Source organism: Pleuronectes platessa, chromosome 13 (genome assembly GCF_947347685.1).
Source record: "Pleuronectes platessa chromosome 13, fPlePla1.1, whole genome shotgun sequence".
In the NCBI taxonomy this organism is placed as follows: domain Eukaryota; kingdom Metazoa; phylum Chordata; class Actinopteri; order Pleuronectiformes; family Pleuronectidae; genus Pleuronectes; species Pleuronectes platessa.
The window spans coordinates 6,268,706-6,285,540 of NC_070638.1; the positions used below are offsets into that span (position 1 = coordinate 6,268,706).

Sequence of the window (16,835 nt, forward strand, 5' to 3'; positions counted from 1 at the left end):
AGACTTTTTAAAACAATGTTCGGCTTCTCAAATATCTCAGATCTGTTGTTTTTCTCTGTCGTACGTCACCGTCATCTGAAATTCCAAATTTGGGTTCTAAATATAAGAAAGAAAAGAACATAACTTGATAAATGCAGTGTAAAATTTAAAATAGTCTCACTTCTAAAGCCCCCCCCCCCCCCAAAAAAAGAAAAGCTTTGTAGATTTCTGCTTGGCTTTTGCTCTTATCACAGTTTTTTGGTTAATAGCATAGGATGAGTATACTGGAGCTGAGGATCAGACTCTGTATATGTGCACATGCACCTCTGTGAGGGTGAGAGAGTGCAGACAGCTAGGTCATATTAGTGCAGCGCAGCAGGACGTCTGGCACATCTGTGTTTATGATTTTAACTCTGTATCCATCTGTTGCCTGTTTTTTGTTTTTTTTGTCCCCCACTTGCTGCACAAGATTGTTGGTTGATTACCAATCGGTGGCGTCTTCATTGCCGCATACAAGCTATAGGCAAGTTTTCCATCTCTTGACATCAGTAATTTACAGCTTTTTACGTATGTATCTCCGTATCTGCATTCTAACAGGCTTGCCTCCTTAAAGGAAGGGTGTAGTACATGTTCTGACCTGACAAGGACCTCCATCGCCTTGACACCTTCATTGACCGTGACAGGCCTGTTGATTAGTGTGGGTGGGCCTGCAAGCACAGACACTCCAGACAGCCCTAATCATGTCGCTCAGGCAGAGGCTGAAACCACAGCTGGATCTTTCAGAACCCGCTGTCTTGTGTAACAAGGCTGTTTGACCGGCTCACAGTTAAACAGCGGAGGTGAAAAGGAGAATTTGGGGACAGACGGAGTCCCCCGGGGTGCTGGGTCTTGACCCCCTGTGGCTGGCTGCAAATAGATATGGGCTCTGTCTGACAAACAAATGCAGCAGTGTAGGTTTGACAGTGTCTCATTCACAATGTTGATGACAAGGACAAGCGGTTACACTCTGGTGCGGAGATTGTATTGTTATGTGTTAATTCAACCTTTATTTATTCACTGAGGGTTTGCAAAGTACATAATCTCCATTTGAGCAACTTTTAACTTACATTCTGTACATTTAGACCTGAGAGGTTTCTAACTGGACTCTGAGCAGATCCAGCTCCACTGGAGCAGATAAAGGGTGAAGTCCCTTGCTCAAGTGCACCTCAGTGAGAAATGAGAAGGAAAGAGAGCTACCGATTTTATTTAGCTGCCCAGCAAGTACAAGGTTTTGAATCAAAAATAGAAAGCGCACATATCCAGATAGACGGAGAAAGTCTCATAATTATTATAATAAATTTAACATCTGTAGCTGTGCCACCCTTCATCGTAACTTGAATAAATACATTATTTATATATGTTTTGTTCTGTTCTATCACAGATCAGCTGATTAATTTGTGTGGCAGAACATCTAGTATTAAAAAAGCCTCAATAATAACAGTTTTACACCAAAATTTTACATTCTTGTATCGTGTCCTTTGCTCATATTGCACAGGTTTCTGTAAAGTGGAGGTGGTATTGTGTGATTTAAGAGCTCCACAGTTTGAATCTAGAGCTTCTCTGATATGCAGATGTGTTCACCTCTCGCCGGGGGTTTAAATAAACATACCTGATCATCGAAAAACCTGAAGCTGCTACTGACCTCTACTCGTATCGCTGCCTTTTCCCCGTGATTCCCTTTCTGTCCCCCTGGCATCTCCCTCACTTTTTTTGGCTTTAAGTTGAGCTGTGGAGATGAAAGTGAACCAGATAATAAAACACAGACCCACTTTACTTTGTGTTTGGCTTTGATACAGGTGGTTTGTTTTGCTCTTTTACAAGAAAGACATGGCTGCAGCAATAGCAAACTACTTCCGTTTCACTTTCTTTATGTATTTAATAGACAACGTCATAAAAACTGTAGCACATCTTTTATTTGGCATTCACAAAAAAAGAAATACCTCATGCTTCTGTATTTGCCAATGCCGACTAACTCAACTGTTGCTGAACAAAGACGTTCTCACCTAATATACCAGCCAAAAGCTAAACAACTTGAACACATGTAGTACTAAGGACACTAACCCAGAGCAAACAGCCCATCATGGTTTAATCTGTGCCTTAATTCCCTCAAATTGAAACCCACAAAAAAGAAGTGTTGTGCAGAGTGTGACGTCTCTGAAAGATGTGTGCTCTGGCTGCTGGGTGCTTCTGCGAGGCTGCAGAGATTGTTGTGTACTTTGGATTTCACCTCATCAAAGTTTGCACTTACCGCATTATGAGAGCGGGGTTGTACAGACAGCTTTTCAGGAAATGGGTTAATATGGTTGGCATACAAAGGCATGGCCATATACTTGTTATGAGAAGAGACTTGTTATGAAAACATTATGTAAGCCAGGTCGTTCAGCTTGGTTGTCAAGGTCAAAGTTTGGGCTTAGTTCATTTTCAGTTCAAACAAAACAAAAGTTCAAGCTGGCATTCAGGATAGTGTTTATGTTTAATCCTCATTGTTTTTATTCTGCATGCAGTGCAGCAAAGATTTCTTTAGAGCAGCAATATTCAACATTTTCATTACGGGACTACTTGTGTGTGAAAGGTGTAATTCAAGGTTATGTAACACCCAACTCTGCAGTTCCCCTTTAGCTCTGCAGAGCTTTAGATCATCTTCCAGCTCATTGTTTGACCTTTATTTTTGACAACTTTATTGTTTGGTTCAGAATCAAAACTATTTTGAGCCTCAGGCAGCAGCTTTCAGTGTAAAGCTTTGAAGACGCACTGTGCACAGCCTGCCTAGCTTCAAACATGAAACAGAGTTGTTTGCATTCAGCTGCAAAAGAGCCATATTTCCAACAGGAGGTGGTGGAGACCAAAACAGAGCTGAAAGAGAACACAGTTCTGTGTCTGCTTGCAATCATGTTCACCATATCATTTTAAAGTCTGATGAAATGTCACAGCAGGTTCCTGCTGCCCTGTGGTGGCAGGTTTAAAGTGTTTCAGTGTCGAAGACAAGAAAGAAGTTTAAAAATGACTAATACAATCTAAAACATATCATTTGTGGACACAGTTTTACTAATACTTGTTTTCCTCTTTGTTATACAGCCTCAACTGTATGCCCTGTGCAGGGCTCTGTCCTAAGGTGTGCATGGGCCTGAAAACTGTGGACTCTGTCACTGCTGCCCAGGCTCTGAAAGGCTGCACTGTTCTCAATGGAAGCATGGTCATTAACCTGCGTGGAGGAAGTGAGTATCTGTGATTTGTTTGATTCAAACTTCAGTTCAGAAGAGATAATAGCAAGTAGTACTTCAGGTTACGATAAATCAAACAATTAATTCAACACTTAACATTTAACATATTCAACATGTACCTTAACAATTAACACAGAAATTACAATAACCAAATTAGATAAATACAAGTTTTGTGTCAGAACAGAGTAAATATGTTGATCATTTTATTCAGCTTATGCATATAGAGGAATGAAAAAACAAAACAAATTTGAGAACATAGTTTGTCAAAGAACAGTTGTCTCTTGCAGGGTCAGAAGTCACTTTAAAGGCTTGTGTTTTCTGGTTTTCTGTAGACAACATAGCAGCTGAACTGGAAGCCAGTCTGGGTCAGCTGGAGGAGATCACAGGCTACCTGACAGTGCGACGTTCCTACGCCCTTGTGTCACTCTCGTTTTTCCGCAAACTGCGTGTTATTCGTGGAGAGGAACAGGAAAGCGGGTGAGTCTTCGTCTTCTGAGCCCATCTCATCCTCGCCATCTCAGAGCCTCCTCCTGTAATTATGAGTTAAAAGCGGAAGGAATGACCTTTACAAAATATCTCACTGTGGTAGCTGTTTCTGGTTAGAATTACCCAAAATCATATGTGAGGTTTCATTCTGACGAGGTAGAGGAGCATTGCAGCACAGTGGACTGCGCATACTGTAAAAACATGTTCATGTAATCTTGTGTGTTCTGTTCTAGGAATTACTCCTTTTATGCACTGGACAACCAGAACCTGCGGCAGCTCTGGGATTGGTCCAAACACAAGCTCACCATCCTGAAGGGGCGCTTGTTTTTCCTCTACAACTCCAAACTCTGCATGTCTGAGATCCGCAGTATGGGAGAGGTCACAGGAACCAAAAGTCGGCAGCAGAAAATGGACGTCGCCACCAAGACCAATGGAGACCAGGCCTCATGTAAGAGCCTCTACTCCAGGGACGTGTTCATTGTTGCATGAGTTGCTATGGCCACAGGTCGACCTCAGCACAACCGCAAACAAGGTCATAGTTATTGTCATGATGGTCATTTCCTGTCCTTTTGTGTTTGCTGATGTCTCTCTGCAGACCTTTACTGATATAGTTTAGAACAACCAACAGAGCAAAGGACAGCCTACTATTGGACATGGTGATACAGGATTTGTGCTATTTATATCACAACGCACCAATATTATTTTAACAAGTTTATTTTGTAAATACAACATCACAAACCATCCCTAGAATAATTATGTATGGTATAACCCTATTTCATTTAGCTATACAGTGCATATAGTGTCTAAAATGTCTATATATAGACATTGCATACCATATGCTGCAGTTATATATATATATATATAGTTTCTGCCATGGGAACGCACACAGCTAAAAGCAGAAACTACTCTTGTTAGTTCTGCCATGGATAGTAAAATGTGATGGATTTTTGATGGTTCACCAATGCGCTGGGAATTGCTGGTGCTCCAACGGTCCAGTCCGACTATGACAGATAGGTCCATTGTCACTGTGGTTGTGAGAGAGAGAGAGACGGAGTGCAGCAGCAGGGCAAGGAGGGTCTGAGAGAATCGATGAGCCACGCACATGCAGCTCTGCAGGGACGCAGTTAGCATAACGCTATGTTAAAGGTCTTTTAAATCATTATGAGAAGTTCATGATGAAACTATGGGGAGACAAATGAGACTGTCCTACTGCGGAAAAACCAGATCTATTACATTTTGAATCATTATGATTATAAAGACTAAGGTCAGGACATGAGTAAATTAATACACTGAAAGTCTCGATGAAGTTCCTAACCAAATAATAATAACAATTTGTTCTTTTTACGTTAAGCAAATTGTGTGTGATGCTTCTTATCCTCCGAGTCGTATGAACCCTGTGCAGGCTGTCAAATGTTCATCACGGGTAGAGGACGTTTTGAGCATGGAAATTAATTTGTGACCCTGCTGAGGCATGTGTGACACACTAATCATAACATAAAGGTTCCCTCCCCAGTATTTTCTGAGCTCCCAGCGTCATCTCACAGTGAATGAATGGAACTGGCTCTAATCATGACCTATTTAAAAATTATCAATACTTAGTGCTCATATATATCTCAGATCGAGATTATAAAACCTACTTGTGTTTAAGCATCATGTCTGGGATAGGAGTTCTGGATGATGCTTCCATCCCAGCAGACAGCAACACTTAGCAATAAATGATATTGTGTTACTGACTTCATAACTCAGCCTCACCACTCAGCTCTTGTCCTTCAACACTTTTGTTTACACAAAGCTTATATAGGTCTATCCAGACAGATTAAAAAATGAAATGGAATATAGTTTATCAGTTATATGGGTGAATTAAATCTTTTTTTCATCTTACTTTAGGATTGTGGCTCACGGTTCTATATCTAAAACTAATCCACTAACAGTGATGGAGTATTCTCACTAATGTCTCCTTATCACATTTTCTGCTTGTAGCTTCTAATTGATCCAATGTGTCTTCTCAGGTGAGAACCACCTGTTGAAGTTTACCCAGGTCCGAACCATGAGCGATAAGATAATGGTGAAGTGGGAAGCGTTCTGGCCTCCGGACTACAGAGACCTGCTGGGATTCATGGTGCTGTACAAAGAAGCGTAAGTAAATCTTTTTTTGTCATCAGGCAGCCACACTCACAATCACACTTTGTTCCCTGCTCGAAATAAAAAAAGATCTCAGCTGCTCAAGCACTTGAAAGATAAGAATAAGCCGAATAGAAACACGGAGATCATTTGGACCTGGTGGGTTGTGCCAATGTTAAATTGTGCTTCACTGACTCTTGTCAAAACACATGCAGAAAAATAAAGATAAGCACATCTGGGAACAATGTGTCCTCTATCTGAGATCAGTGTTCAAGCACAACAAGCTTTCTATACTCAGGCAGGGGGTGTTCGTAAAATGCACTTTCAATCTGATGTGTTCTGTGCTCTCAGTAGACCAGGCAGCAAAATGGAAAAAGAATCAAACTAGCGCTCTGTGCCGATTGAATAATGGTGACACCGAGCCGACTGAGAAGGAATATGAAAAAAAGCATTTTGGATTCAACACCACAGATGGAAAAATCATGCATAAAAATGAGGCTGTCTGCCGACTTTTTAAAACACAACCGCCTGCAGCAACATCACAATATTATGAGGTCACCTCTTCATTTCTACAGCCTGTTTTGCAATTAGGCTTTGTGGGTTGGCTTTAGAAAAAAAAGGTCATTTTCATTATTCAAATTTTTCGACCCAGCATCATGTTGGTTCTCTCGGGCCTGAGTGACGTTCACGGAGCTCTTTCCCTCGAACGACTGCTCCGATAAACACGATGATGAATTGACTGAAAAAATCAAACTGAAACTTGATATCCTTTCTCAAGCTGAACTCGATTTGGGCCAACATATAACACACTTTTCGTTTGGATATTGTTTTATCTTCTCCCCCCACAGACCATTCCAGAACGTAACCGAGTTTGATGGGCAGGATGCCTGCGGCTCCAACAGCTGGGTGATTGCTGACGTGGATCCTCCAGATCGAGCCGCAGAGGGGGAAAAAGAGCAGTTTGAACCAGGTCATCTCATCCTGCCGCTGAAGCCCTGGACACAGTACGCCATCATGGTGAAGACTCAACTCTCAGCCTCCGATGAGCACCAGGTTAACGGAGCCAAGAGCGAGATAATATACATCCGCACCAATGCCACCAGTAAGCCTGACTCAGATTTATGTTGTCCCAACGTCTTGCTTCTTGAATTCTAAAGGTATAAATATCTTTCCAGACTGTGAAGCCAGCAACACTTCCTCCAACACTGCAGAGTGTATCCGACTCAAAATACCTCACATTTTCCTTTAGTCTTTATGTTCCAGTGATATGTTCAGAATCATGCACCTCTTATATTTGTGAGCTGAGAACATACTTCAGCAAAGATGCACATAAATATCTATGCAGAGAAGGGTAGAAACCAACATTCACAGTGTACACAACACACATACACACACACCTCCTACGTCTTTGGCTTCGGGTTAAATATAATATTCCAACACTCTAATTATAGTAATGTTTTATTATGTAAACTTATGTTAATCCATATGTAAATCCATATTCCATTGTTACATTTCCCACAATAGCATTTTGTTACCAAACAGATGAACTTAATGGCCTTTCACCCGAGGCGGTGTTTCCCTTTCAGGGGGTGTAAATCTTCAGGGGTATGGAGCACAGTCGAAATGCAAGTCACAACGTGAAACTGGAGCCGTACAGGATTTCAGTGGAGAATCAGTTAGTCCTCAAAAATAGGTGATTTAAGTTTCCTCCAAAAGGTTCCAGGTCACAGGTGATAAGTTAAAAGTGAAATAATAATTATCTTTCTTCGGGAATGCGTTCTCTCATAAAACAGATAATAGTAAAAAACTTTATTTGTACTGCACAATTCATACAACTCAAAGTGCTGAGCATATTAAGGCAATACAAAAATCTATGTATAAACATGCATAAATAAGAATACATTTCATATATCATCCATGGCTACATCGATTTTGAGCCCCGAGTCCATCAGGCAGACTGTTCCAGAGTTTGGGGACGTAGTGGACAAAGGTTGCCTCTCTGGATCTTTTGGTTCTGACTTCAGGACCAGCTCAAAGGTTTGAGTCAGTGGATCTAAGGGACCGACAGACACCTACTTCTTGACCACGCAAATTTATTCCGCGACAGACGGGCAGCCAATGTAAAGATTTTTGCATCGGAGTGATGTGAGCTCTCTGTCTGGTATTTGTCAGAACAAGACCTGCTGCATTCGGTAGAAGCTGTACTTGATTTATGGCTGTGATAGGTATACCAGACAGCAGCGCCATCCCAAGATGGTAGAAGGACACCTTAGTCACGTTTCTCATGTGGCGAGAGGCCGACCCAGTGTTCAAGTCTGTCCAGCAGAATGTTAGGATCCACAGTGTCAAATGCCGCACTGAGATCCAGTAGCACGAGTACAGAGAGCTTTTTCTCATCTGTGTTCATTCTGAGGTCATTCACAACTTTGACCAAAGGCGTCTCTGTGCTGCAGTGGGCCCTGGAACCACACTGGAATTTCTCAAACACAGAGTGGCTGCAGAGGAAGTCATTCAGCTGTCTGCAAACAATTTTTTCTGAAATGTTACTCAGGAAGTGGTTTGATTAAAGCGTTTTTTAAAAGCTGAAGGAAACGTGCTTGTGAGTGATAAGTTACTGTTCTAACTTCTTCTGCAAAACAGTAAAAAAAAATATTTTAAAAAGGTGGTGGGAATGGAAGTTACATACATGTGCATTCAAAGTGCAGGTTATGATTGTGATGAGTTCCCTTTGGTGGAAAAGGCCTGTGCACGTACGTTCTGAGTAACTTCTGTAATGAATCCTCCTCAGACTGAACCACAGTTCCTTCAATTATTTTTAGTCTCGTCTTGAATCCACATTTCCCGCGGTGTTACTATCATTGACTGGTGGATTGAGCTTTGTGCCTGTCAGTCTGACTGCTGCCAAGACGTCCTTGGCTTAACAGCCATGAGGAAGACAGATGGCACAATTCGCCAGGGGCGCCACTGACCTACAGGGGGCCGCCTGGTGCAAGACGTCTGCATCAGTCCGTCACGCCGCGATCTCAAATCTCTTTCCCAGAACCTAATTGTACCCTGCCGCCCACCGAGTGGGTGTCGTGTACAGATTTGTTTGTCATAGGCCTCCTGTCACACAATGTGCAATCCCTCCCTGATAAACAACTTCAAACACGACAACCCTCACTCACGTGGAACAGGCTTCCAGCAGAGCCCTGTCACTCAGTCGGCCGGGGGGGGGGGGGGGGGCTGTTCTCTAGCCGTCTCCATGTTCCCGGCCTGTGTCGTGTCTAGCCAGCGTGCTGCGTCGGAAGGGCAGAGCTGTCATTGCATATTAACTGTCTCCGGTGAAACTTGGTCTGACAATGCAGTCGGACCAGTTTGTTGCACCCTCATGAAACAGGCACTACATAATCACAGTGACATCAATGCTCAAGTGTCTGTGGCTCCTTATGGTTCGACCTGACGTCCCCACGCACCGCTCCCTCCTCGCGTCTCATTCTAATCAGAAAATTATAAAACACACGTGTCAATTGGCACTTGTTGCTGGTGCCAGTCTCTGTCCTGCTTTTGAAATCACACGTGATTATTATAACTCAGGTGTTTGTGCCACTCACTTGTGTACTTAAGAAGCACAACTTGTACTTTGTTTTGCAACGAGAAAAGACAAGGAAGCTTTCAGTCTTAGTGAAACTGATGTGCAACATTCAAAGATGATGATGTGTCACATGTCCGTGAACTAGAACCACAACAAGGTGTTTCGTAAGCATTGCCAACAAGTTACAACAGATGAATAAAACCATGAATATAAAGCAAAACGAAACAAATAACCAGTCTAAAACAAGAGTAACAAAAGACCTCACAAACTGTGAATGTGAAATTTTAAATGATTTAACTTTTTTGCGGCAAAACTGTGAAATCTACAAATCAAAACTACTCAATACATCTTGAAATATAAAACCACAGCTTAACATCGATAAGAGCTAAACTACCAAAACCTAACTGACAACCCGAGAGTAAAATAAAACTGAAATGAAACTGGACACCAGCTGTGGCACAGAGGCGAGAAAGTACCTTCAACAAATATGTAAATTGAAACTTGTGTGACCTTGCAAATTAGATTGAAACAGCTTTTTCTATTTTTGACAAATCCCAAGGATTGTAGACGTCTGCTAACTGTGATACCAAATGTTTCAGAATTATAACATTAGAACAACTCACAGTGGATCTACACTATCCTCATGATCATGATTCACATATAATCATCTGAATTGCTTTGCTACACAACCAACTCGTGGTTTCATTTAGACCGGCAGTGTTTTAATAACAGCTTCTCGGACACATAACTTAATTTATCATTCTTAGTGAAAATCTGATTTTCAGTGTTCAGGATTTTATGTCGTTTTTTATTCATGATTTAAGTTTGAAATAGTTTTAACACATTCATATTTTAAACAAATTTTTACTTTATTTTCTGGTGCTTTTAGTTTCTGTTCCCCTGATGCACAACTTCCCTTCAAGTTTTGGGTCCAACCTTCAAGTTGACAGTTTGAAATATAAATGTTTTACTCCACTTACCTGTAAAAACAAACTTCTTGCTGTCTCTCTAGAACCCTCCGTCCCGCTGGACGCCATTTCCTCATCCAACTCCTCGTCTCAGATCATCCTCAAGTGGAAACCTCCCAATGACCCCAACGGCAACATCACTCACTACCTGGTCTTCTGCCAGCGTCAACCTGAAGCCAGTGAGCTCTACAAGTTTGACTACTGTCAAAAGGGTAAGCCACAGTGTTTGTCGTTGTACTGTTCAGGGTTCGTACGGTCATGGAAAACCTGGAAAAGTCATGGAATTTTGTTATATTAATATTTTCATGTTGTTCATTTTAGGGATGGGCATAATTAATAGACGATGAGTTTCGTCGATGACATTATTTTTTCATGGATGAAAACTATTGCATGTTCGCTATGTGGCAGGACGTCGGAATATCCGAGTTGCCTAGAACGCAGCACAGCGAGGACGTTAGCATTTGGAGAAAGCAGCCCGGAGCTTACCTGCGCTGCTCGGCTTCATGTCCGCACACGGACCGTCAGTCCACCTGGAAGGGAACCCGGACAGACCCGGGTCTGTGTCAGGGGTTCCGGGAGTTAGGGCGTGACAATAACTTGACTGAGAGGGCGAGAACAGTCAAATTCAGCTAAGCTCCAAACGGGGCTTAGTTTAGAGTACAGCAGCGCATATTTTCAAGTGTTACCAGTGAACAGATCCCGTTTAACTGCCACAAGAGTTGTTCATCTTCGAATAAAGATCTCAATGAGGAAACACGCTTTGTTTTTTATATTTTCACTGCATTTTAATATAGCCTATAAATAGTGAATATTAATATGAAAATATTAATGATTAATCGAAAATCGATCGTTAATTCTCCCAACCATCGATTAAGACCATTTAATTGAATGCCCATCCCTAGTTCATTTAAGCTGAGTTTAAAAAAATTCATATGCTTTTAAAGAAATACGCTAAAATATAAGCAGGCATACTTGGGTTTGTGTAATTTAAAGTATACTGTATGCCTTGGAATTCTCATTGTTAGTTTGAATACTACATTGTCACTTTTTCGCGAATACACCAAGATTTCACAAAATGTTCGGTCATGGAAATTTGGTTTAAAGTCATGGAAAAGTCATGGAAAAGTCATGGAAATCCACTGGTCAAAATGTGTATAAACCCTGACTGTTATTGCGTCTAAGTCTGTATTAGTGTGTCTGAGTCTGAGAGAAAGAAAGAAAGCTTTCCTTTATTTGAAGAGCTTTTCTCACTCAGAGGCTTTTCCCTGCTCTGGTTTGCTCCAGTCCCATTGATGAGTATTTAGAGGGGTTATTAGATATTTCAAATATAAAAATAAACATCATTTATACAACAAAAGCTTGCTGCTTTTATGTACAAAAAGAAATGTGTCAGTTTTAAAAGGTGTAACCGTTACAGCCCATGTGTCCTTTCCACTGATGTGGTTGATGAGCAATACATCTATTAGAGGGCAGCTCAAAATAAACGGTTTCTGGCAACAACAAACAAGTCGATGGTGGTGGAGGAGGTTGTGATAGTGTACCTCTGCAAAGGCAGCTCTTTGTTCCTTTGCACAGTCTGTCCTCAAAAAGTTGTTGAAGGTTCTAGTGGTGAGAAGGATGCCAGGCTCTTCCACACAGTAAACACCTGTATCCCATCAATACTCAAAGCCTAGGTCTCAGTTAAACTATCGGTTTTGGGACTGAAGTCGATGCATCGTTGCAGTCATATAATTGAACAACTGTTCCTAGCAAGGATACAAATATTCTGTACCAGCTCAGCAAGAAAATCAGGTGCTGGAATCTTTTGCTTGGTTGCAATTATGAAACTTAAACTACACAAAACCACAGACTCAGACAACCAGGATCCTCCCGCACTCTACATCGTGTTCAGGAAAAGTTCAGACATTTATCTAAGTTGAAATATTATTCCCGTCATAACCCAACCTACATCACTGCCCCTCCATGTTGGTACGTAACTGAGCCCAAACTTTTGTCTGTTGAACTCCCATAACTCCCACAACATCCAGAGAGATGGGAAGTCTACAGGGAGGTCATGTCACTAGGAATTTATCTCCACTAGAGAGGGTGAGGAGGAGGTGAGGGATGACGAGGACAGACATGGACCGCAGGCGCGTGTGTGTGTGTGGTTGTGTTTGTGTATAAGACTTTGTTATGTGTCTGTGTTAGTTGCAGCTGTCATGCCATTCTTTCTGATTTGATTGTTTTCATTTTTTTTTTCCCTGGTCGACTTAATTTCCTCAGGGATGAAGTTGCCATCGCGGGTGCCCACGCAGGTGGACAGTGACGAGGAGCACAAGTGGAACCAGACGGAGGAGCAGGGCTCGGGGACACGATGCTGCGCCTGCCCCAAAACAGACAAGGAGCTCAAGAAAGAGAAAGAGGACTCGGAGTACCGCAAAACCTTTGAGAATTACCTGCATAATGAAGTCTTTGAGATCAAGTAAGACAACTGACAGCAGACTGGTCTTTTTAAGAATGAAAATCAAGAAAACCGGAGCGATTGTCTTTGATATTCATGAACCGATCCTCAAAATAATAAGTGTTCTGGTTTGGAGCTTGAATAAATGACGATGGCTTTTAGATGCTTTTTTCTTTGCCTTCATGTTGTCAAACTCAATCCAGTTCAACTTTACTTTGAGTTTAACTTCACACAAAACAGCTTTAGCTTCCATCGCATCATCTTAGGTTTCGTATTTGAATCACACAAAGTACTTTTCATTAAGAATAATCAAAGTACTGTATAATGTCCAGAGCTATTGGACCAGCCAACGTTATGCCTTTATGTTATTGTGGCTCAAACTACTGCTCACTGCAGTTTCTGTTTTCCAATTAGCTGTTGGTAATTGTCCTCTGTCCCTTAAGTGTCTTATACTTTCTAATGTAATGTCTTTCATGCGTTATGTTAAACACTGTGAACATTCCTTTCCTTCTCTTAGACGCTCGAGACAGCGGCGCGCTGTGATGGGAATAGCCAACCACACGAACCTCTTCCTCACCACCGCTCCCAGCCCCCCAGAGGGCACACGCACCCCCAACGGCGAGGACGAGGAAAACTTCGTAAGCATCAAGACGGTGGTCACCGTCCACGCCAAAGAGTCCACTGTCATCTCCAACCTGCGGCACTTCACCAGCTACCAGATTGAGATCCATGCCTGCAACGACCCAAAAGACCCGGCCCGCTGCAGCATGGCGGCGTACGTCAGCGCCCGCACGATGCCCGAAGGTAAAGAAGGTTTACTCTTGTTAAGTGAATGTAGGACAGACATTCAGCATCAACCTTTATTCCTTTACCTGTGCCAGGAGCTGGGAAGTAAACAAATAGTTTCTACTGAAGTTAGCATATCAACCATCTAGTCCCGGCCCAGCCTACTCGTCCCATTGATACAAACTGCAGCGTCCAGTCTGCCCTGGAGAAGAAGTGCCGCTCAGAGAGCTTATTATAGCCTCAAGTCTTTTAAACACAACGTTTGCTGAAACTTTGGCAAACGAACTTCTCCACCACCTGCTCCTGGCAGCACAGTAAATTTACAAATAGCACCTTTAATGTCACACCCCAGCATCTGGTTCCAACTACATCTACGTATAATTATGGAGGAAATTACACTTTTTATGGGAGCTCTTCATGCTAACTCTGTACCTCGTGGGTATTTCTTAATTATTTTTTCCTGTAACTAACCCTGAAGAGACAGAGAAAACATGCAACTAGTGTCACAGCCATGAGGCCGACCGGACACCTCTGCAGCTCATCTTCTGTTTACTCCAAACAAACCAGCGTTTGAGTAGAAATATCATTTGTCAAACCATGTGACTGTCGTCCGCAGACAAGGCCGATGACGTGGTGGGTCCGATCAGCTACGAGGTGACGGAGAACTCGGTTCACATCACTTGGCTGGAACCCAAAGCTCCTAATGGAATGATCATCCTGTACGAGGTCAACTACAAGAGGCTGGGAGACACTGAGGTGAGGAAACGCACTGCACACACGTTTGCACTCTCATCTGTTATATGACTTTATTGCCCTAGTGAATGTAGTGACGTGAGTCGCTGGGTCAACGAGTACATGAGTTCACTGCAGGTTCACCTCTGCACATAAATTAGTTTTTACCCAGAAAGCACTCTTCATATTTCCCATCATTAAACCAGAGGCTCGGCTGTAATGACCGACAATTTCACTGAGAATCAGATTTAATGGATCCATTTTATAATTAGCTGAGCAGTCATACAGACCAATTAGAGCAATACGTGTTACTTGACTGGTGTTTTGAAAGTTGGAGCTTGTGGTCTCAGTAATGTTTTTGTTTGATAACCTTAATGAAGAAGTAATTTACCCATTGCACCTTGTTTTAGTTAACATAGAGACGGGTCCTCAAAACAAATCCGTCTGATGCTGCAGATGGTTGTTTGGTTTGGTAAACAATAAAAAAAAACAGATGTTTCCTCAGTGGAAACAAACTATTTGAACACGGAGGGAAAAGAAAACTCATAAAATGTTATTTAAAACATGAGATTTCAAACTTTTTATAAAGCAGCTGTTTGTCGAGCGATGTTGTTTCAGCTTTGTTGTCCACCGCCTGAGCCTGAGTGTTGCTATTTCACAGGAGCTGCATTACTGCGTGTCGAGGAACATGTACAAAGTGACCCACGGTTGCAAGCTGAAAGTGATGCATCCTGGGAACTACACGGTTAGGATTCGAGCCACGTCACTGGCCGGGAACGGATCCTGGACCGAGCCCACATATTTCTACGTCCAGGACGAAAGTAAGTCTCCGTCTGCCACAAAGTCAAACACGGCTTGTTTCTTGTCCTTCCCCTGAAATGTGTCTCATTGTCTGGGCGGATCGTGTTCCACAGGCGACCCCCTCTACATCGTAAAGATCGTCATTGGACCGGTCATCTGTTTCATCCTGTTGCTGTTTGTGACCGTGACAGGATTTTTCTTGTTCAAGAAGAAGTGAGCAAATACATCATCCTGTTAAATCAGTTTACTTATTATTTCCCTTTTTTTTTTCCAACATTTTAATAAATACTTTTTTCCCTTACAGTCAAACTCAAGGGCCAAGTGGTCCCATCTACGCTTCTTCTAACCCAGAATACCTCAGTGCTAATGATGGTAAGCACAGTTTTCACACATTTTTATCAATAATATAGAAGCTGTGTTCTTTTTAAACTTCTTTTTATTAAGATTTAGTTTTGCTTTAAAGGATTGTTGCATCTCTCTAAAAAATAAACCTACACCTTGTTTTCGTGCAAAGTTTCTTATGTCATTCAACTTTTAATTCACTTTGAAATATCACTAGATTTGGAAAGATGCTGGTAAATGGGGGAAGTCTGACCATCTGCATAATCATATTCACCTGCTGTCGTGTGCTGGTAAACTCCTGTGCATGTAATATATTTGTGGAAACGTGTTTGCAGTGTACGAGGAGGACGAGTGGGAGGTGGGCAGAGACAAGATCGCCATTTTGAGGGAACTGGGTCAGGGCACATTTGGCATGGTCTACGAGGGCAACGCCAAGGACATCATAAAGGGCGAGTCACAAACACTCGTAGCCGTGAAGACGGTGAACGAGTCCGCGAGCCTGAGGGAGCGGATCGAGTTCCTGAACGAGGCCTCGGTCATGAAGGCCTTCACTTGCCACCATGTGGTAAGACGAGACGACACCTTTTGCAACATAAATCAATTTTCCAATAAGAATTGTGATTATTAGTTCTGGTTAATCACAGACTGTGTAGAAGTGCTGCAAATGGTGTAAATGAATGGATCCCACCAGTATTTGTAAGTGTCTGTCAATGATTAGACACAGTTCTGGATCTAGTAGAGTATGTACAAAATGTACCATCAAGTGCAAACACCACACCTCTCCTGCGTTTAACTGTGCGGAGAGCAGCTGCTTCACCTTGTGGCCGTTCTCATGGTTGCATAACGTGATCAAACCTGAGTGTATTGAAACAAATATCCCCCCGTCTTCGTCTGCCAGGTGCGTCTGCTGGGTGTCGTGTCTAAGGGCCAGCCCACGCTGGTGGTGATGGAGCTGATGACCCACGGAGACCTGAAGAGCTACCTGCGCTCTCTGCGGCCTGATGCTGAAGTAATGAGATTACAACACACACCCCTATAGCACAAAGTGAATTTAAACTTATGTTCATATTAGTTTAAGGTTGGATTGAACTCGTAATTTGCTTAATTCTCCAAAGTACAGCTGTAGACACATTTTCACACTAAAGGAAATAAAATCCGGGACACTGAACATTCTGTGGTTTACACACATATGTTTTACTTTTCACATGTTTCTCAACCCAGGATCCTTTGCTGCTCTTTCAGCATGTACTTTGACAGATCAACTGAATTTCTTCAATGTTTAGATTAATCAGCAGTTTGCACATTAATTGTTGACTTTTCCGATATTGAGAATCACATCTGAAGAA

General features: G+C 42.2%; 1 protein-coding gene across 1 annotated transcript in view; it reads left to right on the forward strand.

Annotated features, from left to right (window-relative positions):
* insra (insulin receptor a) overlaps positions 1-16,688 on the forward strand; it is a 45,232-nt gene extending 28,544 nt beyond the window's left edge. The window contains exons 4-17 of the mRNA XM_053437240.1: positions 3,094-3,233; positions 3,572-3,716; positions 3,959-4,173; positions 5,735-5,861; positions 6,695-6,948; positions 10,433-10,600; positions 12,651-12,849; positions 13,346-13,632; positions 14,231-14,370; positions 15,008-15,167; positions 15,261-15,360; positions 15,452-15,519; positions 15,825-16,054; positions 16,388-16,688. Coding sequence (XP_053293215.1) covers positions 3,094-3,233; positions 3,572-3,716; positions 3,959-4,173; positions 5,735-5,861; positions 6,695-6,948; positions 10,433-10,600; positions 12,651-12,849; positions 13,346-13,632; positions 14,231-14,370; positions 15,008-15,167; positions 15,261-15,360; positions 15,452-15,519; positions 15,825-16,054; positions 16,388-16,528 — 2,374 coding nt within the window. The 3' untranslated portion in view covers positions 16,529-16,688. The remainder of the gene's footprint in view (positions 1-3,093; positions 3,234-3,571; positions 3,717-3,958; positions 4,174-5,734; positions 5,862-6,694; positions 6,949-10,432; positions 10,601-12,650; positions 12,850-13,345; positions 13,633-14,230; positions 14,371-15,007; positions 15,168-15,260; positions 15,361-15,451; positions 15,520-15,824; positions 16,055-16,387) is intronic.
* Positions 16,689-16,835: the final 147 nt, after the last annotated feature.